Genomic DNA, 24,231 nt, shown 5'->3' on the forward strand with positions numbered 1-24,231 from the left:
TAAAGGTTTTGGGAGTTTGATTTATTTTGAATCTCTTCAAGATTTCATTTGGCAAAGTGTTTTGCCAAACAGTCCCAGGTGGGACCACAGATCTTGACAGCATATTAGTTCTTATGAAGTATCTCTGACTTGTCTCGACTTTTTTAAGGCATGGAGGTTGGGAGAATGGTAACTTGCTTCTTTATGACAGTCAGAGACACAGCTAGAATCATACTAGGAGGGCAGCTGGTAGGCACAAGATAGATGTGTGGATATTAGCAGCTGAGAATCCTCCCTTCTCAGGATGCCTGTCTGGTGACCAGTGCTGCCACAGTATATCCGTCACACTTCTTACAGATCTGAGAGAAAGAAGTGTGATGGGAAATACGAGCATCCACTGGAATTTTTTTGTGTCAGGAAAGCCCCCTGTGGCTGTGGAGTGAGTCTCTGATTTAAAGCAGGTCATTAGACTTACTTTCTTTCCTCCCTTAGTGCCTGTCATAAGCATGGGGTAGACCAGACAATGCATGAAATGCCCAATACTGTTAGTGTGGACTTTTCAGCAGCCTCACTTCCTTACCTTAACACTTACAAGCAAGACTCCCCTTGGTGTAGTTAAGTGAATACTTGAATGGTTTGGAAAACATCCCCCCTGCTAAATGTGAGGCCTGAAATTGTAGAAGAATGTTGAAAGTCCTCTCTACTCTCTGCCAAAATACTTTTTCAGTGGTGGCACAGAGGAAGCCTAGTTTATTGTGGTTGAACTGTTGGTGTCTGCAATGGTGGGAGCTCTCGTTGAGGCTTTTCTGTGGCTGAGATATTCAAAACCTCTCTTTGTGGCTTCACAGCTTGTCAGAAAGTTTGAGCTTATGATATTGCATTTTGGAGACCAGGAATTGGCTCTCCAACCCCACTGTTAACGATGGGTGAAATGAACCAACAAGCTTAAGCTTTATTGGGGTAAGGCAGAGAGGTGCACACATACACATCAAGATGCTGTGATTATATAAACTTTATATAAACCTTATTTTCTTGAGAGACCAGGCTATGCAGTTCCAAAAGATGCTTGGTGAAGCCTTTCAAATGAAAACACTGCTAGTGGCAATAGTACCTGTTAGATTTCTTACTGTTCAACCACTGTGTTCAAAGCATTCAACAAAGCAACAAATGTACACGGCAGTAGCATTTTGAAAAATACATACTAGTTTTTGGCACACTAAATATGCACAAACATATTTTTCATCCCTCCCTTTAATGTTTTAATCAAGAAGGCAGTGTTATTGTAATAGAGTCTCTCCTGTTGATGCTTTAAGGAACTAATGACGTTTGTTTTACCAGGCATAGAGAAGAGCCAAATTATAGGATAATCTGTACTGTTTATTTTATTATTTCAAATAAAAATTTGAAAGATGATGAAACTGTGCAATTAAGAAGCAAAACAAAGGAATAAATTGTACTGATGCTGTGGGATACGGCATTAGCAATAGGTGGAGAGTCAGGATACGTGAGCTAAGGAACCTGGCATGACTCCTGCATGAAAAAAGATTTTGAAATACGTAAAAACTTGGTACCTTGTAGGAAATGCTGTGTGGTGACTCTTGACCTTCAGAAGGGCCTCTGCTGGGGGTTGTGGAGGAAGGTCTGTAACTAACTGACCAAAGCAGTGAGATAGAGTCCTAGTGAGGCCTGCTAATCCTCTTGGTTACCTCATTCCTACTATATTTCCACAGACATGACTGAAGTGCAAGTGCAGAGCTGGCCTGGTTGGCAGCAGAGCAGGATGCGTGCCTAGGATGTTCAGCAGCAATCAGAGGATTTAATGGGAGTAAAGGATTAATTAATTCTGATCCATACAGACACATTGGCTTCTTGCAGACAGAATCTTAATGAGGCAATCACATTTTTTCCTTTCACAGTGACCATCGCTCCAGCTGTGCTGTAACTCTTTCCTCTCTTTGCAAATCTCTCTCTTTTTTAAAAACTAAAAATTTGCATACTTGATAAGGATAGATTCCTTCTTTTCTTTCCATCTTTCCTGTTTGCATCTACATATTTGCATATCTGCTTCTGATGTCCTATAATCTCTCAACCCTCATTTTCAGACCCCTGTTATGGAATGAGATCATGATTCCTTCCTCAGGTCCTTTATTCCTCTAAATCCAGGGTTTCTAACCCTTCTTTCCCCCCCTCCAACCCTCAGCCCCTGCTGACTCAGTTAAATATACATGTGCTCTTTTCCCCTTTGTTCCTTCTTTTCCTTTCACCTCTCTGTGGCTGCTTTTCTTATGTCAGCTTTGATCTGTTTGCTGGCAACACTAACATTTTCAAATCTGTAGTAATTTGTTATTTTTGTACATTGGTGCAAAATTAAATATATCTTGGAAAGGAAGCATGGGTTGTCCCATTCACTGCAGGAACAAACTCCTTGTTACCTGGGTGGGAAGGCTGTGTATGCAGTTGAGAATCTTTGCTGCGGAAGTGCTGTGGCAGCCCACTGTGTGCTGTCAATCTGGTCTAAATAACCAAGGCACATCCCAGATTTGGCTGTACAGTTAGCACCAGTTTTGCAAAGCCAAGCTACTGCAGCAAAGGGAAAAATGAAAGGCAAATACTTAACACTTCTTTATGTTTCTTTATTGTGGGTGCTGACCAAAATGATAAGGAGTGTGATCCTTAGTGATAGCAGCTGTGACATGAATCTCTGGAATTCACTGGGGCCCTTCTGTTCATCAGCGTGGACACTGAGAGGAGGTTCCTCATATTTTATAATCCCTCACTCTCTTGGAGTATTGTCAGAGCTTTAAGCCACTGGTTATGGTATCCTGTAACTCTTGTGTTGCTGCTGTTATGTTGCTTTTTACTGTACTTACATCTGTGCAGACCTTTCTTTCGTCTGTTTATGTTGCTTTTGTGAAGATGGCATGAACTGTTATTAATTATGACTGGAGTTCTATGCTAGCCACAACCTTGACTGATGGTAAGAAAAACGGCCATCTTAATGACTGAGTTCCCATGAAGCTGTAATTTCCTCAACCACCCCTAGCTGTGTGGGCTGTGTTCTCCTGGCCCACACTTAATTATGGTCCCTTCAATAATCTCTGGAGGATCAGGACATTCTCACCAGTAACGTCAGCTATTTCCAACAGTAACAGTAGTAGATAATTTTTTTGCCAAGTACCTACAGAAACTCTTGGCATGAATTCTTAACAGTGTAGTTGACAGCTGCCTAATGTCCAAGACTCCATATGGCCACTCTGATCTGCAGAACTTGCTGCTAGAGTAGGTCTCTGCCCTTTTCTGCTCTTTTCTTGTCAAATGCTTTCCAGCCCTTTCTTTTAAGGAATAAAGACTTAAACCTAGGAATAAAACCTTCAAGTTCCTCCATATCCCATTTCCCACAGTGACACTGAACCTTATTTGAGGCCTTTTCATACCAAAGATTGACTGGACTTTGTTGTTTTATTCCAGGTCACCAATCTCTTCAGAAGATCAAGGTAAGATCTGTTTTATGGATACTAATAGCATATTAAAAATGAGACTAAAGATTAGCTAGCAAGCTGTTATAACACAGTTGTGGTGTTGAAAAAATACTTGATAAAAATGAAACTTTGATGTTGTTCACCCCTAGACATCAAGTGCTTGTTCATTTAGTTGATTTAGTTGGGGCTGGCAGAAGTTAAGCCTGTGTCAAGTTATTTGTGAAATGAATCTTGCTCAATCAAATGGAACTGTTGCAAGTGTTTGCAATTTATTCACACAATTGCATAGGGCTTCACCTATGGGAGATTACATGTGTGCTTAAAGGATGATACATGTTTTTTGTGAAGATAAGCTGATCTGTTATGACTCTTATAGAACAGCACCTTTGTATTGGGTTGGCCAGAGAGTAATTGTGTGCTTTTAATAGATGGTCATACATGTCTTGAAATCTAACTGACTTCATTTTAAACCACAAATTCATTCTGTAACTTGACAGCTGACAGTTCAAGCTTGTTTTAGAAAAGGAAAGTGCACTATTTCGTTCACAATTATTTATTTGGTGTCCATTTCAAAATAGAAAATCAAAAGGAATATTTTCATCATATATTGCTGTATTACTTCCAAAAAGGAAAAAACGTTCTACAAGCTCATAAAAAGTTATGTGATGTGGATGGTGAAGATACCTTAAAACTACAGCAGTGTCAGAATTGGTTTGCTAAATTTTGGTCTGGACATTTTCACGTTAAAGCTGCACCGTGCTTAGGAAGGCAAATCGAAGTTGATAACAACAAAATAAAGACATTGATCAAATCCAATTGGTGTTTAACAACACGAGAGATTCTTAATAATCTTAACATATTGAAATCAAGCATCGAAAACCATTTAAAACAACTTTGATACGTTAGGAGTCTCAGTATTTGGGTACCACATGAGCTTAAAGAAATTAATCTCACTAAGCATGTTGACATCTGCGATTCTCTTTTGAAACGTGAGGAAAACGATCCATTTTTCAAACGTATGATAACAGGCAATGACAAATGGATCTACAACAACGATGAATGGAAAAGATCGTGGAGCAAGTGTGATGAATCAGCTCAAAGCACTTCAAAAGCAGATATTCACCAAAAGAAGGTTATGCTGTCAATGTGGTGGGATTTCAAAGGTATTGTGTATTTTGCATTGCTTCCAAGGAACCAAACCATTCCTTTGGATGGGTACTGTCATCAACTGGATAAATTAAATGATGCCATCAAACAGAAGAGTCCAGAATTGGTGAATCACAAAGGTGTTGTGTTTCTCCATGATAACACTAGATGACATGCAAGTTTGGTCCCTTGTTAAAAATTGTTGCAGCTTGCATGGGCTGTGTTACCACATCCACCATATTTGCCAGACCTGGCGCCATCAGGCTACCATTTGTTTTGTTCTTTACAAAATGCCTTGAATGGTAAAACCTTCACTGCTGATAAGGATATCAAATAATTCCTGGAACTCCTTTTTGCCAAAAAAATCATGATGCTTGAAAGATGGCAATTGAACTAAATGGACACGATATACTTTAATACAGTTTTTGTTTCCCATGAAAAATTCTACTTTCATTTATCCAGGAAAAAATGCAATTACTTTTTGGCCAACCCAATAGTAGAAGTGAGTGTATTATGCTTTAAAGACTTGAACCCACATTATCTTATGTTGCCACTAAAGTCAGTTTGGTAGCATGGTACGGAATTTAGTGCAGCTAGGAGCTTCTACATTTAAAAATCTGATGGCCTGAGTAGCAAGAGTTGCAGATTATGGTAATATGCTTGCTCTGAAGGAGACTGAAGGATCTGATCTAAACTGAAATGGGAGTTTGCATTGACTAGCTGGTTAATAACCTGACCAACTTAGGTGTTTAGAGCTAGGTGGTATAAATATCTCTCTCTAGAGTACATTAAAGTATGGTTGTATTGGTACTGAAGTCCAGAGGCATACTGCAAATGAGGTGGTAATTGCGCCGGCAGAGTTGCACAAGGAGTGGAAAAAAAAGAAGAGGAGACTGTCACTGAGAGGAGAAAGTTCATCATGTAGGTCTGAATTGGGAATATTATTTTGGACCACAAAAGAAATAAATACCTGTTTTCTTCTGGCATTCAGTTTGTATGTGGTTACACAGTCAGCAAAATTTCTGGACAATACAGTAAGTATTATTCAAGAAAAGTACAGATAGGGAATAGTAAGGACTGTTGCAAATGGAGGTGTAGCGAGGTCTGAGCCTGAAAGTGTGTCACTGAAGTATGTTTGCTTGAAGTGTGGAGTGACTAGTTAGGTATCAACCTACATTGTCCTTGACTCCAGCCAAGATCTTTTTAGTCCAGTATGTTTCTGTCAAAAATTCTCTTCTGTCTTCCTGATGTGTCATTTCTTAGTAAAGAAAGTTATAAAGACAGCCATAAAAACAGACAAACATGTCTGATCAAAGATATATCTAGCCCATCTAGTCCATTTCTAGTGTCTGATAGCAGTGGATCTCCTGGCAGATGAGAGCATGAGAATGGTAGAAGTATACAGTTTTTATTTCCTGGTGTACCCTATCAACTTTCCCTAATTTACAGCTCATTGTCTTTGTGAACTAGAGGTGGTTTTCTTGTTTAATGTTTCATATGCTTTTTACCATGACCACAGCTTCTTAATATAAAGTACTGGAGACTTGTGAGAAGTTAACAGTGTATCCCATTTCTCCAACCCTCAGAAGAAATTTGAAAATATTATGGTCTAATATACTATTTCAAGATCTAGACTTAAGCTGCTTGTCGGTGCATAAGCTTGTTGTGATATACTGTTCTTGCTTTTTCATTTCCCTTGCATTTATTCTATTACTCCATTTTTATCTATTTCATCTATTAATGGAGCAACAGAAAGTATAAATGTATTTCCTTGTGTACCTTTAAACTTCAGTATTTCCTACTGTTGTAATGCTTTCCTTCTTTCCACTATTTTTATACTGCTCTAGTTTTTCACAAAATCTTCATGTTTGCCATCTACCATCTGCTGCTAGGGTCTGGCTTTTCAGGTTTTATAAACATCTCTGAATAGCCTCTTCCTTCTCTCTCCTTCCTTTCTCCTGTAAGAAACCTCCTCTGAAATGCAGAGTGAAAGGCCTGTGTTCCCTTGACCAATTAGTGATGTGATAGTGCTAATTATTAGAAGTTTTGTGTCTCATGACTGTGGAGTATCTAACTATTGCTAGATTTGTCATCCATGTAATATGTAGGAGTTTCTCTCAAACACAAAAGATTTCCCATGCCCCAGTGACTTTTCAGAAAAAGAGGTCCAATACTTGGATTTCCTCTCTCCTGCTATGCAACATACAGACCATGGCCAATGAGCACAGTACTAGAAGGACAATGTGATAATGCTGCAGCACAAGCCCTCATGAACCTTTGTGTTTCTTAGCTCACTCTATGCATGTGTGGAAGCATCTCAAATTAGTCTTGGATCTGAAATCTCTTATCTAAACAAAAAAGGACGGGCACAGGAGAGAGATGAAAACTTATATCTGAATTGCCTGTCTTTTATAGTGTTTATGCAGACCTCTCCTGGTATATTTTTCTTGAAGTGGGTATCCAGGAGTCAGTTTTTACACTTATTTTCATTAATCATCAGTACTCAACTGTGTGCCTATTTAAGATGTTAAGCATTCATATGTACTTTTATAAATCAATAATGCTTTGGGGTGCACAGTGGGGCAAGTTCCAACTGTAGAATAATGTACCTTCACTGGCATCACTTTTGACCTATGTTTCAGCTGCTCTTCCCTACTGTGGGGCACCTTTCTAGTGCTGATTTTCTGATGTTGTGATGTGTTGGTCCCTACTGAGTAAAGACACATTCTCTGTTGTGTTGGATCTTTTGTTTTAACTTCCCGTTTTTGCTCAATCAGCGTAATTTCTAGCTAGCTTTGCTGTGATTAAACTCTATTGTTGTTTGTTATCTTTTTTCCTCCAATAGATTCCAAAATCATTGGGGAATAGGGCATAACTGAGAAATAAAGACAAGAGGCAAATATACTCAAAAGAGAAATTTTGGAGATGGTTATTATAATGTCATAATATGATACAAAGGGTGAAGTTGAAGGATAATATTTCTCCTTGGAAAGATGAATGACGACGCTCTTTCAGTTTCTGGCAGATGGTGGTTCTGTGATGATACTTAAGAGTCATCCAGTCTGGATATCCTATCCTTGGAAGGGATTTGTGCAGACCCAGGAGTGCATTAGAAGTGAAGTGGGTTTAAATGGTGACCTTCAAATTAGCCTCTATTAGAAGAGTTTTCCACAGGGATTTCTTGGCCCAAATTCAAACTGGAAGCTTGGGGTGGGAGGTGTAATTCTGTCTCTAGGTGTCCCTCAGAATGGAGAGAGCTGCTGTATGAATTATAAGGGGGTGATGAAGTGTGTGCTTGGAAGGCAGTGGCAGCTCCATCCCATACAGAAAAACACTTTGCTATGCAGTATCTGCTCCTGCCTTGGAGGTGGAATGTTTTATGATATTTGCTCCAGTGCTGTGTGCTCCATTAAAGAGAGGAGGACTCAACCCATGCAAGGAGGAAGATTGCTGAGAAGCCCTAGTAAGTGGCACAAGAACTGAGAATTCTTCCTGGGACACCACATATATTGGATTTCCTGTTGGCTCTGGTGGCCTATGGGAACATGGACTTCACTCCTTTCTGCTTTCTGAAGCCACTGTCCACTAGTCTTGCTAGTCAGAGTCTGCAAAGGGATACTCTTCTCAGGAGTTTTTTAAGCATCCTGCCATCCTGAGTAAAAGGATGGGCAGGATGCTACAGATGAACCCAAACATCTCAGTGCTGGTAGAATCTTAAAAAAAAAAAAAAAAGAAAAAAAAAATGAAAAAAAAGGGCACCTCTGTTTTATACACCAGATTCCTTCAAAGGAGAGAGGGATGGTTTAGCACAGCTCCAGCCGAGAAGCTGTATTCTTCAGGGTGATGTTACAGCCGTTTACCTAGCAACAAATTGAGATGTCTTGGAATGCTTTCTCTGAACAAATCAAAGAGAGTACAGTGGGGGGGCTCCTGACTGCAGGTATTTATTTTGATTAATTAGCCACTTGGGGAAGAAAGCCCTCCTGGATAGTGTTTTGAAAGTATGTCTGTGGCCAACTGAGCCAACAGCTGCTTGGGGATGTGCTCTGAGGTTGTTCATTTACTTCTCTCTCAGCAGAGGCTGGTATTGATGCAGGCCTATGGTACCAGTAGCAAGAGAAAGCATTCTGTCAAAGCATTTCTGCAGGGCTGAGGGAGGTCCTCTCTGCCCAAAACCTTTTAAAGGTGCCTACACCCCACCTATCATAATATCTAAGCAGGCTGAGGGGTCAGTAGGCAGCTGGGAGGGAGAGATCTGGCAGATGTGGGCATTTAAATGACTAATAGAGGAAAATTGGGAAACATTAGTTTCCAGATGGTCACTGCCATTATCCCTTTCCCCTCAGGAAGAAGTAAGAGTAAGGAATATGTTGTCTGAGTCAGGGCACCTATTTACAAGCAGAAGCCCTTGGTAACCTTGCAACCTTCTTCGCTCTTGTTTTGTTTTGTTTGTTGGGGGTTTTTTTGGTGTGGGTTTTTTGTTTTGGTTTTTTTTTGTGGGGTTTTTTGGGTTTTTTTTGTGTGTGTTGTTGTTGTTGTTGTTGTTTGGTTTTTTGTTTTTGTTTTCTGATGGAGTCAAATCATGGTCAGATAAGAGTGGCAACTTGTTAAAGTAAAACAAGAAAACAATTTGCTCCACCCACCAAAGACTCTGACCGTCAAATAAATGCTTGAACTGACTTTCAGATTATTTAGTCCTACTGTGAAACCTTAGCTTGTTGAGGAAGAGTTACTTAGATATTGCCAGGCAAAGGCACTGCAGTCAGCCTTGCAGTGGCCAAAACCTGAAGGGATTGTGTTAGGAGTGCTTGTGATAGTAATGGCCTACCAAGTCAGGGAAAAGGGAGAAATAGTGTGGCCCGCAATGTCCTTTTTTTGCTATTGTTTTTATTTTTAAATAAAAAATAAGTCATTGCTTAGTTATTTTACCTAGGATTCTCTCCCTGCCAAAGTAATGCCATTCTATTGATAAAGTGGCTGCATTAGTCAGCCAAAGTCTTCCCTGCCTTGTGTTCTTGCTTGACCAGAGACATTTTCCTCCACCACATTGCTCCTGAAAATGACATTAATTGTTCCTGTCTTTGCTTAAAAATAAAAATGGTAGAAGAGAAAAGGAAAGGGAAAAAAAAGTGACGAAGTCTTGACAGATGGTACTTATTTTATCTGCAACTGTTCTTTGGGTTTTTGGACCATTTACAAAGGAAGTCCTTTTTCTTTACTGAGTTTGGCATTAGAGCCTGAATACTTCCACTCCTAACTATCAACTTCACTCTCAGCTCAGCACCAGTGCCACATAAACAATTCATGGTGGACTCTAATTGGCATTAAAGTACCTTTAAACTAGTCTGACTGTGCAAATGGGGCCTTAAAGGCATCTTGAGTGTAATTTACATCTGCTTGAAAGCCTCTTTATCCTTCCAGAGTTGTATGAAGGGACTTCTGTGTAAGTGAGAATTTAGCCTTTCTTTCCCTCCAGGGAGCCTGTGTGGTTATTTTTACTTTCTTTTTTCCTCTCTAAACAGTGGTTTGATGCTGTGTGTTGTTTGAATCTAAAATTCCTAAAAGGAAAAGCTTTATAATGCATATTTATAACCACCTGAGTAACAGAAGATTTTTTGCATGTTAATTTTTTTGTCTTATTCCCAAGTTAGGCAAACAGACGCAGTCAGAACTGTGTCAGTTCTCTCCTTTGAATCTGCACAGGATGCAGTACTTCTGTAGCTAAATGACAACCCACAAATATTTCAAAGGGTTTTCTAACTCTTTGTTCAATCCTAGAAATAGATGTTACTGAGGTATGACTTACTCAGAGGGCCAGCATGCTTTAAAAGTGTCTCTCAAACCACAGAAGAATGTGTGCTTGTGCGCACTTTTTCCTGTACAGATGGATTAACTCGAGATGCTCTGTGAAGGCCTTCATAATATTCCCCTTGCTGAACAGTCATCAGATGGCTCTGTCTGGCTGCTGTTCAGCTGATGTGCTTTTGAGTTTTTGGTTGCAGCAGGTTGCTGTGCTGTCAGTTTTCTTGGTCTCTTGGGAGCATTTTGAGCTCTTGGGCTCTTTATTTGGTTTTTCTTCATGGAAGCAGTGTCTCACAATGCTGCTATCATGAGCTGCCTAGACTGATGCCATTGCTTTCAGATGCTCTAAGAACCCTAAGCCTTTTTCAAAGCTGAAATCCTGTGGGAAAATCTTTTTTACCACCTGTTTCTTTAAGATAGAAGGTAGTGGCAGCAAAACAGATACATTTTGGAAAAATTTTAAGAATCAATGAGCCTTTGCTTTAGTCAGCACAAGAGATCCTATGTTCTAGGCAGGAAGCCTCTCGACTGCATGCATTTTTGCTGTTGTATGTTCATCATAGCTCTTATGCAGTCTTTAGGCTAAGGCAGAACTCCTCTAGCAAGTCCAGGAACCTTTCCCCACTCCCATGCCAGACAGCTGCATCAGACATAGACCGCCAGCATCTTCTTCCTCATGACTATTGTTGCATTAGGAAGAGATGTTGCTGACACTAAGGGCTAGACTTTCTAAAATGGCTAGGGAGAGACTAGTTTTCTTTTAAAGCTATAATTGGTATTTATAAGTTGATGTCCCTTCAGGCTTACAGGCAATCAAGTTCTCCATGAAAATGTCCCTTGTTTAGTTATAATGCAGTCTCTTTCTTGAGCATTGAAGTGTGAAACTGGTTCTTCTGGTCTCTTAGCCATCTTTTTGCTGAAGATACTCAATTTTGATTGTTCAGCACCAAAGTTTAAAAGTTGTGCAAAATTATGCTTCTATTTAGTGCAAGATATTATTTTTCTTTTACTTTAGTTCAATGTGAAGGTAAAAACCAGCATAAAAAGGAAACAAGATGGAGATTAACCTCAGACACAGATATACCCAAGAGTCTTACTGTCAAATTGCACTACGAAGCTTTATGGTCAGGCAGATTCACCATCAGTACATGGGCTGTATTTACAGAATATCCTCATGAAAAATGGGCATTTTTTGGCTGAACATAGCTCTTCCTGTGCACAGCTGTAAGGAAAAATTCAGTTCTGATGGTTATGATAGGACCAGATGTTTGTGTCCGTATCTTGGCATAAGTTTTGCGCTGTTATAATAACAAGCTCCAAAGAGGATTTGTGTCCCTTATAGGGGCTTGGTGCAGCTTTTTTTTGCCCAACCAGTTAGCCTGTATTCAGGGCCTTTTGCCCCGTTCTATCAGGAAGAAAATTCAATTCTAAGTCAGACAGCCGTTCAATGTAAAGTCATTTTCAGAGAACGCACAAGCAGCGAGTTTCTTGTGCAGAAGTTCAAGCAAGTCTGCATAGTGGACATTTTGCTTTTGCAGCTTTTATTTTTGCTAGCTTTTTGCCTCATTTATACCTGCACAAAGCTTTAACCATTTATTCCTGGGTTTTTCACCAGCACCTTAGAGACTCCTCAACCCACGAGGCTTAACTTCCATTTACTTATTTTCATGGTCTTCAGTAGTTGCCTCGAGTACTTGGAGGTGCATAAATACATGAAGAAACATTTAATTGCTCCTTCCACTCTGCTTAGCTTCAAAGAGAAATACTTAAGCATCATCAGCTTTGGTGAGACTTGAGATTGTCTGTAGATCAAAGACTTGAAAGCTCACAGTCATTCCAACAAAGCGTTATTAATTTTGTAATTTAATTTCTCAATTATGTAGACAGTTTGGTGTACGTATTTTAAAGGTGGGGTTTTTTCTGTAACTTTAAAAGCAGATTAAATTTTGGGAAGAATTAAAGAGTTTTTAAATCTCACATGCAGAGATTTGCAACTTTTCTTCATCACAAATCCCTAAAACTTTTCTATGGAACTGGCAGAACCTTCAGAAGTGTCAAGTGTATCTGCTGCTCTTTATCTTAGATGCTTGTTTTTCATAGTCACCTCGGAAGGGAAGCAGTCCACAGACCAATTCCCCATGGTAACCTCCTCCCCTTTCATCTGCAGATGAAGAATGAAGATCATGGCTAGAGTAGGAAAAAGTCAGTTCTGTGTATTTCTGGGTAAGTTATGGTACTGTCAGTTTTTCATATTAGATTTGATCTTTACTAGATCGTACAAAGCTATTACAAGCAAATTGTTGTTTACAAAGAAAAGAATGTATTTCTGAATGATAATCTATATGAGCTTCACACTTGAGAGTGTAGCTTTTTGAGCAATTGAAATGGAAGTTATTATTGATTTCTACAAAACTAGTGGGAAATTAAGAATGAGGGCTTGTTTTATTATCACTTCTGTAATGCTGATCTTTAACAGCTCAGAAGGCTCCAGCTGTGTAAAATCACTCTTCTAGTAAGGGTCAGCTTTTAACTTCTCAATGTGTAAAACAGTAATTACTTTAAATTTCTGAGTCTATGAATTTCACAAAGTCCACAACAGCAATAAAGACCTGGAAGTGTTCTGGAAACAAATGATAGACCAAGTAAAGTTTAATAACTCTCAAGAAATTGGATGATGTCGTCATCTGCTGCAGTTTCTGCTTCATTATCAGCTCAGCAAGGTTTGAGCGAGGCAGTGTTTCATGAGGTGTTCCTTAAGAGTTCCTCTGAGCAAATCTAGCAGGAGATGGTGGTGGACACTGAGGCTCAAATTCTTGGGGCCTCACAGCAAAGCTCTAATGTCTAATATTTTTTTTATCAGCTGCCTTTAACCAGTAAGAAACATCCAGCACTGAAATGTGAATGGCATTTGAATTCCAAGTGCTGAATCAGTGCGTTAGCTGCGTCTTAGAAAGGGCTGGACAGTTGCAGGCACTGTCTGATAAATGAGGTTTTTACAAGGTCCTAATCACTTCAGATCATCAACTGTCTTACTGTGTCTTTTGAAAGAGCTAAAGATTTTATGAGACCTAATTCTGCTGGAGTTATAGTAATTCAATTCTGCCATAATTCCCCATGTACTTAAACATTCCCATACCCTGATCAGATGCATTGTTAGCGTGGTATTTTTTAACCCATGGTAAGAAGAAGTATTATTGCAAGTAATATTTTGGTCTCAGAACAAAGATAGATGTCTTCCATACATTATTTAATTAATTTCATTCTTTCATTCATAGATCTCAAATTGGATGCGTTTGAATCATGGATGTGACAATTCCTTTGTGTGGTACTTATAATTCAAAACATAGTTTTAGATAATTCTGTTCCTTCCTGTGACAGTTCTTAGACCTTCACTAAAGAATTGCCTGGAGATGGCAAAAGCTTCAAAATAGCCACACATTTTTACCAGCATTCATTGTGGCTTAGTTTGTGTAGCAGTAGTGGATGCAAATATGGCATGGAAAGGGTCAGACCTGGTGGTAAAGCCTGGGAAATATTTATGGTTTATGAATAAATTTTGCTCATCTAAAAAGACACATTACTCCTGTACCACTGACAGTGGCAGACTGCGAAACTGTGCAGTTCTTTGAGATTTCTGCCGGTGAAAGCCGACTCTTCTCGCTGACTCACTAATGATTATTTAACTAACTTACTAAATATCTTCGATGTCAACCTACCTTAAACAAAGCACCTTGTGATCCTGAGATGTTACCTACAAGCGTTTATAAGATTTTTTTTTCCTCCGTTTTCTTTCTGGAAGTGTTTTAGCAGCAAAAGTCTGGCATTCTAGTAGCCCAGTGCTGATCCCTGCCTATGTCCTTGGTGTTAAACTGATCAGCAGGTTTGGGATCAGGAGGAAATTTTCCTGCAGGTCAGACGGTAAGGGGTAGTTGGTTGAGGTTTTCCTTACTCGTGATACTTCTGAGAATTTTTATTGCTTTTGAAATAAGCGAGATGGTGGCAATGATTTCTGTCCTTCTCCTGCTGTTTTATTTTGATGCGTTGCAGTTGTGGGTCTGTATTTGTTAGCCCTTACATTTATGAGGTGTTCTTATGCTGCATCTGTATGTTATACAAAGATCTTCCAAAATTTCTGAGACCATGAGTGCCAGGAGTATCATACCTTGGAAACCCTTAAAAGGAGGACCCCCTCTCCCCATTTTGTCCTTGTTTGGTTGTCCTTCTCACAGGTGATCAGACACGTCTCCTGCCATCATGCCATTCTGGAGGATCCCTTCTCTGTCTTAGTTTGGCTCTTAATTTAGGTACAATTTTAGTTGGACACCCTTTTCCCTTCTGTAGGCTGTGGAAGGAGATGCGCAACAGGAACTATTGCAGGGATGCCAAGTTGCTTTCCACAGAGGGTTATTTTCTCTTCTGACCATCCAGGCAGCCCTGTGAGACCTCCTAGGCATCTTGCAGCCTCTGGAGTTACTGGGTACAAATACCTCACTCCTTCGTTATCTCTTTCCTAGTGTTTAATGACTGATTTTTACAATGCTGTTTTAATGCCTCTGACTTCACATGCAGAACCAGAGAGCAATTGTGATTTAGTAGGTTAATTTTATGGCTTGGAAACAAAGATGTTTATTGTAACTCAGTGACATTAACATATATTTTTAGAGTATGAAATAAAGATAGCTGTTTCCAATAGAAAAAGTGGGCATTAACATAGAAATAACATGAGTGACACATGCCACAGCAAAGGTTTTGTTTTCAGCATGTGTATGTACTAGTAGGTGTTTTTCCTGTGTCTCAAGCCACACTAGCTTGCAGCATTACCAGAATTCAATTGGCAGCCTTTTTAACATGGCATTTTTTTTCTTAGTGCATTATCCACTTGCAGCTGTTCAATATTTAAGTCAATGGGGGGGTAAAATGTTTGGTTTGGGGTGTGGTTTTTCTTGTTGCTTTTTTGTATGTGTGCATAGTTTCTTTTTTTTAAATGAGATTTCTTTTGTAAGTTGGCCCACAAGGGTGGTTAGAACGTTGTTTCAAAAGTCACACAGTGGAAATGAACAATTGCTGGTCTCTAGCACCTGCTACACACACAGTCTGCATTTCTGGCTGTCCATATCCTAGCAGGTAATTGTTTCAGTCAAGACCCATCACCCTGAGTAGTGACTGACTGACACATCTGCTGGCAGTTTCAGCAGAGAGGTCAGTGATGGAGCAGGGATGGAGCTGGGGCTGTCCACAGGGGTGTAGCAGTAGAGAGGGTTGAGCTTCACTAAGAAGGCAGCCTGGGGAGTCTGCCACAGTGGCAAACTGAGCGCTTCCTCATTATATGGACAGAGCACTTCAGTCTCCAGTCTTGTCAAGCTGTCACCCTTCATCAGCAATAAATCTGCTTGCTAAATAAATGAAAAAGGTAATAAAACATTTTTGTTAGTCATGACAAATGCTTGTCTTAGGAGAAGTCGAGAAAATAATGACTTGATTTAAATATTTATTAAATCAAGTGAATTTTGAGGCATTTTTAAGACCTGAAGGTATTTTATGGTATGATAAAGCAATTGCATAATTCATGTTATATATTACACCAGTGGTGCTGTGTTTCTCAGAAGAAATAAAACCATTCTCACTTTAATGTTTTTTAATTTTAAGCTAGCCTGGCATTGCATGTTAACAACATTTTTGTCCGATTTCTCAGTCTGCTCTCTCTTGTCAGTGCCATCTGCTTGCTTGTTTTACCACCTCTTTAACAACCAGGTGATTTTTGCCATCTTCACCCTCCTCCTCAATATGCCCAACAGTCCCTTTTGGGTTTATGAGATTAGCGTGCTAAGCAATATTCATATATTTATGTAAATGTATTCCCTATTCTGAAGAACCTTTCTCTATCTCTAGTTCAATAGCTTCTAAGTTTTCCAGCATCCTGGCTTACAGCACTGAATTATTTTACTGTAGTCTAATCTGCTTGTTATGCCAGCTGGTTTTGTTGGTCTGTAATGTATTCATTTATGCAATAGGTTCTACTCTAGCAAAGCACTTAATTTTAAGTGTGCAGGTAGACTTGGTGAAAAGAATGTGATTAGCTCAAAGCTAAGCACCTGCCTAAATGCTTTGCTGGATTGGAGGCTTAGGAAAGGGAGGCAAATATTGGTCTAATTATGCTGAATGCGTTTTTGAGCTGCTTTATCCTAATAGCCTTATCACCAGATCAACCTCTGTTTATGGATACTCAACATAGGTGAATTCTCATGGCTTGTCAGGCTTTTCTTTTCACTTTATAGTTTCCTAGATATCTCTCCAGGCTTTTCTGAACTATAATCTTAAGCATGGTTTGCTTAAGAATATGTATCTCTGCCTCTTCAGAAGTAACTTCAGGGAAGCCATGCTTAAAATACTGGATGTAGAAGGCAATGAAAAGCTGGTGGCACCAGTTCATTTGATTTTCTTGTGTGGGAGGAGAGTAAAATTACACAAGTCCAGACTGCAGTAGGCCGCAGAATAAATGTGGCAGTGAGACCAGATCAGCGAAAAAGGAGGAAAAAGATAAAATTAATGAAACATTCATTTTTAATACTTCTTCTATTAATTTGGGCTGAGCCAGTATTAAGGCTATGGGGAAAAAAAAAACAAGAAGGACATAAACCACTGAAAATGAAATCTGGAGGAAAGATGTACATGTATTTTTCCAGTTCTAGCTCTTTTCCGCTAGTGTTTGTCTTTTTCCGTTCCTCAGATCTGTATGCCCCTGCTCCCACAGATGCCAGGGGGATTTGCAGGACTTAGTTTAACTAATTCACGGTCACTGTAGAACTGCCCTAAATCCAATACTACAAGCATCGCCGCTACTGCTTTCCCAAGGCAGAACTAATCTAGAACAGGTTGTTGCTTTTCCCGCAGCTGCATGGCCAGGACATGAGGCATTGCTGAGACCAGAAAGCCACACACAACACCAGGTGTTTTCAAAAAAAGGGACCTTTGTTGAGTTGTCTTTGCACGCCCTTCCTCTTCTGCAGTGTTAGCTTGGACATGTTGTCATTTCTGAAGCTGTAACAAGCTCCTGGAGGAATTCATACTGTGCAGTTTCCCGTGTGTTATTTTTCAGAGGGAAGGCTATGAAAACTATGGTTTTCTTTCCCCCTTGTACCTCCCTATGTGAGCTTTTGGCATCTTTATCAAGGATGGCACTTGAGCAAATGCTTAACTTGATTGCACTGCCTAAGCTTGAAGATGATGGAAATGGGCTTAGGCACCCTTGAAAAAGTATGAACTGAGGCAGATGTTTAAGGCTTTCTAAGATGCAAACCAAGTAAGTACTTTCTCAGAAAGATTATTCATAATTGCTTTTTACTATATATATCATGATAGGGAGAAGGAGGAAAAAGGAGAAAATAGCCACATAGCAGTAGATTTGTAACAACTTCTCATATTTGTGGTTACTGGCCACCACAGTGTTTTTAGCTGAATGCAATCTATACACAGGGCAATACAGAGTCCCAGGCTTTTGTCTTCCTCCTTCTTAATGGGTGCAGGGCAGACAGTAGTGGATAATGAGCAGCTCCCAGCTCTGTGCACAGCTCCATCCTGCCTTGCTGTGAGCCTTTGCTCACTTTGCCTCTCTTTGTCTGTCTTGCTTTCTGTGTCTGTTTAAATTACAAAGGCTAAAAAGGTGGAGACTGGCTCCTGCTCTGTGTTTGATCCAGCCTGCCAGACCTGGGGAACTTATGGCCCACTGGTGTGTCAAAATGTTTTTTATAATTGTTAAGAATTTTCTATTTTGCCACCTAATCATCTGCAACTTGAGACTCTCAATGTATTTGAGACTGACTGACCACTCCACCATCAGTATGAATGAAGTCTGAGAGGTCTGAGGATGCTTTCAAGTTCTCTGTGTTTGACACAAACCTCTTCAGTGATGGCTCTGATGCCAGAGACTTGAGTCCACCCTGTGGACACTGTTGAAAGGTCCCTGAAGCGCCTTAAGGCAAAAATTCAGATAGAAGCATGCAGTTTCAGGGCAGCATTGGAAATGCTGGCTTGATATCCCTAGAGCTTTTTTTCAACATGGGCAGTCTTCCGTCTGCCTGCCACTGCAGGGTTCACATTGGTTTTGATAGTATATGAGATTGTAAGTGGATTGAGGGATTGGTCTTAACTTGCACATACTGCGAGCTATGTTCTCAGCTGTGAGACTATTTGCATAATGCTTTCTACCTAACATTAGTTTTCTGTTTGTCTTTTGCAGCACTTTTACAGGCAGTCATAGCTGGTGATCTGCTGAAAGTAAGTACAGAGCACTGAGTGTCCACTTTTTCACGGCTTTTTGCAGGTCTGATATACTGTAAATTTTATTACACCTCTGCTCAAAACATAAATAGACTGCTGTAGGGACTGCTAGCAAGTGCCATTTTACAGCCTTTCCAGGAAATCCTGAAAATTAGGGGAACACATCAGTCAGGTGAGATGTGAAATTCGAGTGAATAGGATCTGGTGTTAGATAGCACCTTTAAGCCCAGGATTCATAGCATGCTGCACAAAGCAATGTGTCAGATACTAACAGGGAAATTAATATACGGGCAAATGCAACACTGAACAGCAGGGTAGTTCTGACACAGCCTTACACAGTAAATGATATTTTATAGCAATGAGGTTGATGGCCAATTCCCTAGAGATGCTGAAGACTTCTTAACTTCTACCTAGGCAACCACCAGACCAGGTAGAACAAACTTCAGCTTGTTGTTTTATTATCTGATGGATGTCTCAAAATACGTAGTGTCTTAGTATTATTAGTTATTGAGAGGAAAAAGCACCCATGCAAAAACATTTTCTGCCTTATGTCTGAAGTCCATGTCTGACAGTTATTCAAGCTATGTTTTTCAGTAGCCAAGTCAGGATTTGAAAACATGCCCTCGAATTCGGATGAGGACTGTGATTAATGATTGCAATTTTATCTGCGAGAAGCCAGCTTGGAGCCATTTGTAAAAATGACAGTGCTCTTAGGCCAACTCCTTGCCTGCAAGTGCCCCTTCAATACCACTGCCCCGTGCTTGTGGCTGCAACATCTAGGGAGCAGTCCTTCAACCAGCACTCATAAAAATATTGTCCCCTATCTGGTTCTGGTAAACATTTTGCCTGAGTTTGCTTTGGTAGGGAAACTTCTTCCCCTTCTTCAGATACACTGCATCTTTCAGATGCCCCACTGTCACAATCCTCTCCCTCTTTTCTTCAGTGATGTGCACTGCAAACCCCCTCTCCCTCTGATTTTGCAGCATTTCTGAGATCTGGCCGGTTGCTGTTTCCTGCCTGTTCTTACCCTACATTGTGCTTCCCCCTCTGTCAGCCCCAGGTAGGGAGCAGAGAGTGAGAAGGGAGATCTGGGGTAGCTGAACCCCACCTCTTGGTGGATTTTTGAGTCTGAGTTTTCTGGTTTAGTCAGAAAGTGTTTGTCTGCTGTGATGAGGAAAAAACGGAATTTTCAGTAGAGAAGCCAGAACTTTCTATCAAATACATCTGTTTTAAAATGCCCCAACAGCTTCACCAGAAGTGGCTTGCAAGCATTGCCAGGAAGCAATAATTCAACACCAGTAGAGTAGCAATGTGTCGTTGTTTAGGAAATACAAACTGGCCTTCTTATCTATATAATTGTCAATACTTCTAGTTTCAGATATTTTTTCACTGGGGCCTAAAAGCTAGCTTTAAAGTAATAGTTTTATTTCATTTTATTGTATTTTTGTACTGACCTCCTACAAAAGTTAGTAAATAATTTTCCTGCATATTTGTTTTTCTGCTCCTTCCATATTATCCTTCTGTGTGTTTTGTTTGGGTTTTTTTTCCAGTTCATAGAATGCTGTAAAAAAGGAGCCAATTTGTTAATCCAAGGACCTGATCACTGCTCCTTGTTGCATCACGCAGCCAAGACTGGGCATGGCGAGATTGTGAAATACATCCTGGAGCATGGTGAGTCACAGTGGGCAAAGCCACAAAGCGCTGTACTTCAGCCAAGTGTCAGACAGGTAAAATCACACGGTGCAGCTGGTAGTGCCCTCACTCAGCTGTGGTCACCCTCAGCAAAATGTCCCCCTGCAGCATGTGTGAGCAGGAGGCTGGGAACATGGTAGCCATGGCAATGATGGCTCCAGATAAAGAGAAACTATAGAAAAAAAAAAAGGTGGCTTTTGAGGAGGATGGGTGGTTTCACAGTTGCATCAGTTGGAGGGCTGTGAAGAAGCAGTGTGATGCTCTAGTTAGAACCTCTGGCATTGGAGTCCTCTGAAATAATTTGTTTTTCGATTAGCACATATGTTGTAGAAAGCATCTAATCTCTATTAAAACATTTACAGCGATGGAGAGCCCATCCAACCATTGGTATTATTTCAGTATTTAATACCACACTGGTTAGGAAACTGTGCCTTTATTTCCAGACTGGATTAGCCTAACTTCCTTTTGAACCTTTCAATATTAAATCTTTTAGATTCAAGACCACATGATAATGAAAATTTATGATCTCCATTTTGTATTTATATTCATAGGCTATGATCATGCCATTTCCCTTTTTTCCTTTTGACTCTTTTTATCCTTGTCAGGAACAGGATTGCAGGCATGCTTACACAGGCTATGCAGCAATCTGTGTGTGTACATACATTTGAGGCAATCACATTTAGGAGTTTCTGCCAGTTGAACTACCATAATCTTGTTCACTGGAGATGGTACAGTAGTAGTGTCACTGCTCTGCATGCAGAACTAAAGTCTTAGTGATCAGCCTCCTGCACTGTAGAAAATGTTTTCTAGTTCTTTAAACATTCTTGTAGCTCTTCTCTGATCCCTCTTCAAAATATCAATGGCTATTTTGACTTCTGGATGTCAAAAGCAGCTATATTATTTCAGCAGCAGTGTTAACCCTAAACACAGAGAATGCCTCTGGCAATTGGAATAAGTGTTAGCTAATAGAATCATAGAATCATTTAGGTTGGAAAAGACCTTCAAAATCATCGAGTCCAACCATTAACCTAGCACTGCCAAGTCCACCAGTAAACCATGTCTGTAAGTGCCACCTGTACTTATCTTCTAAATATCTTCAGGGGTGGTGATTCCACCACTTCCCTAGGAAGCCCATTCCAATGGCTGATAACTGTTTCAGCGACAAAAATTTTCCTAATATCCAATCTAAACCTCTCTTGGTGCAACCTGAGGCCATTTCCTCTTGTCCTGTCTCTTGTTACTTGGGAGAAGAGACCAACACCCACCTCACTACACCCTCCTTTCAGGTAGCTGTAGAGAGCAATAAGGTCTTCCCTCAGCCTCCTCTTCTCCAGACTAAACAACCCTAACTTCTTCAGCCACTTCTCATAAGACTTGTGCTCTAAACCCTTCACCAGCTTTGTTGCCCTTCTCTGGACATGCTCCAGCACCTCAATGTCCTTCTTGTAGTGAGGGGCCCAAAACTGAACACAGTATTCAAGGTGTGGCCTCACCAGTGCCAAGTACAGGGGAAGGATCACTTCCTTGGTCCTACTCAAAAGTTACTGCAGAAATTGTACAGAGAGAAGAAAAAAGCACAACTTATAGGAAGGGAAGAGGTGATGATCCATATGTTAACATTTGTGTTAATTGATTTAGGTGTTTATATATAGGTGTCATGTAATCTATGGGTCAAGTTCCTGTATTGTCAGGAAATCCGTGACTCAATTAATTCAATTCTGTGTGGCAGAGGTACCAGAGGAGAACTGTCCTCTTCCAGTAGCAGATGGAAGTGAGGAGGGCATCTTTAATAGCAGCAGATTTTTAGCATGACTAGCTCAAGGGAGACCCTAGTCAAAGTAATGACTGTAGCCAAGCAGGCAATTCAGCCGACAGTTACCTGTGAGCTTCATTCATTTAGCTAAATGTAACCATCTAATATCACTTGCCCTTGGATATCCAGGACTTCTGCATGGGTCTACAAGATAACATACAAGGCCTGTAGGAGACCCATACTGGACTGGCAGCTGGAGCCCAAGCAAGCAACCCTGTGACTCCAAATGCATCCCAAGGCCTGCCATAGACATATCGAATGACACAAAATATCTGTGTGTGGGCAACTGAACTATGCCCCAGATACCTGACTTGAGAGAGTCTGAACTGCTACTTTCTCTTTTATGTAAAGGTAACTACACAAGGGTAGTTGGCCTTATATCCGAATATTGGCTAGTTTTCTCCCCAGCTGTAACAAGTCTCACCAGTGCTAACTCTACCTCCTATTTAACTCCTCTGGATTATCTCATTAGTCACATTGCATACACATGCCTCTGAATTCTGTAGACAGTCATAATTTCACTTATTTCCTTCTTGTCTCTGGTCTCTTCCCACAGTGCAGATGACCTGTGCCAGTTCATTGTCATGGCTGCCTCTCCAGGATTTTTCTGAGGCACATATACTTTAACTTACAGTCTGACCCAGTTATCGTTCCTCTGGTGAAGGTTTAAAACAAGATAATTTAAGCTGGTAAGGATGTGAGCCATCCCATTCCATGGGAATTTTTGAAGTGAATAAAAGAAATGTGAGGGATTACGGACTGTTAGACAAAGACAAACCAGAATGTTGAGCTAATGTCAGCTCAGTTCCTGTAACCCCGCTTTATCCCCAAGGATGGCAGGAAGCTTTTGCAGCTTTCCAGACATATGTCCTCTGGGCTTCTCCAAATGCATTGTTTGTTTAACATTCTCTGGAGATCAGAGAATGCATGGGACAATGCTCTAATAGGGGCCTCTTCTCTTCTCCCACTAAGCAATTAATGAAACTTGTTTCTACCCTGGGCACTTCTCCGTCACAAACGAGCTCTCTTGCTGAATCATCATCATCATCATAATGTCCTTGTTTTTCTGTTGCATTCTCTGGCATCTGGCATAATCTCAAAATTAATTAGTGTATAAGACCCAATCCAATGCCACTAATATCCAGGGTTTTCCCTGTATCTAGCTTCTCATTTCTGCTCATATACCCACCCTTGATAAAATGGGTCTTACTCATGTTCTAGCAATTACTTCTGCCCAGCCATACTTCATCTGTAATTTGTCTGCTTCCCATACATGGCTGGAGATAGTTAATAAGAGTTGCACTGCAAAATACCCTCCAGCACACAGCACAGAAAACCTATTATTAATCACACAGGGAAAGTTTTCTGAATATCTTTAAAAAGCAACAACAACAAAAGAAGACAAAAACAACCATACCAGGAATTTTAACTGCCTAGTATGAAACTAGTGGGGTAAACTGAATGCAATACAGGAGTCCAGAATTGTCCCCCCCTGCCCATAGCACTAGGATTATGAAGGAGAGAAAATAGTGTAATGATGATGTGTCTTTTGTGGAGATGGCTTTATGCTTTCTGCAAACATGCAGGGGACATTAACGCGAGAGGTTATTCTGTGATCTTGATCAGAATGATTTCAGATATTAAGGGGAGGAAAAGAACCCTTCTTAAATTAGAAAAACCAGAGATGAGTCACACAAGGAGACTGCTTTGCAGTATTGCCAGATACTTAGCAGTGGACTAGTGCAAGCCTGGAATAGCAGCTGAAGCACCAACCTAGTAGGTGTCAGGATGACAGCTGCTTGTTGCTGCAGAAACAGTTGTGTTGGCTGCTGCTCCTGCAAAACAGTTTCTCTCTATCCCCTGTGCAGGAAAGGCAGATACACAGACGTATCTGTTGTTCAAGACTGCCTTCCTAAATCACGGGTTTTTTGCTTGTTGTAGGAGGGTCACTTTTTAAGATCTATCTGTAGCCAGGCTGAGGAACACTTGGCTTGAAACTGAGGGCCAAACTAAGTATCAGAACCACATCTGTTTAGTGCTGCA

The 24,231-nt window shown here is 40.4% G+C and overlaps 1 protein-coding gene across 1 annotated transcript in view; it reads left to right on the top strand.

Moving 5' to 3' along the window:
* DGKI (diacylglycerol kinase, iota) overlaps positions 1 to 24,231 on the top strand; it is a 121,013-nt gene that overhangs the window by 88,492 nt on the left and 8,290 nt on the right. The window contains 3 exon segments of the mRNA XM_010179049.1: positions 3,448 to 3,473; positions 18,643 to 18,680; positions 20,234 to 20,354. Coding sequence (XP_010177351.1) covers positions 3,448 to 3,473; positions 18,643 to 18,680; positions 20,234 to 20,354 — 185 coding nt within the window.

Source organism: Mesitornis unicolor, unplaced genomic scaffold (assembly GCF_000695765.1).
Source record: "Mesitornis unicolor isolate BGI_N332 unplaced genomic scaffold, ASM69576v1 scaffold11212, whole genome shotgun sequence".
Classification (NCBI taxonomy): domain Eukaryota; kingdom Metazoa; phylum Chordata; class Aves; order Mesitornithiformes; family Mesitornithidae; genus Mesitornis; species Mesitornis unicolor.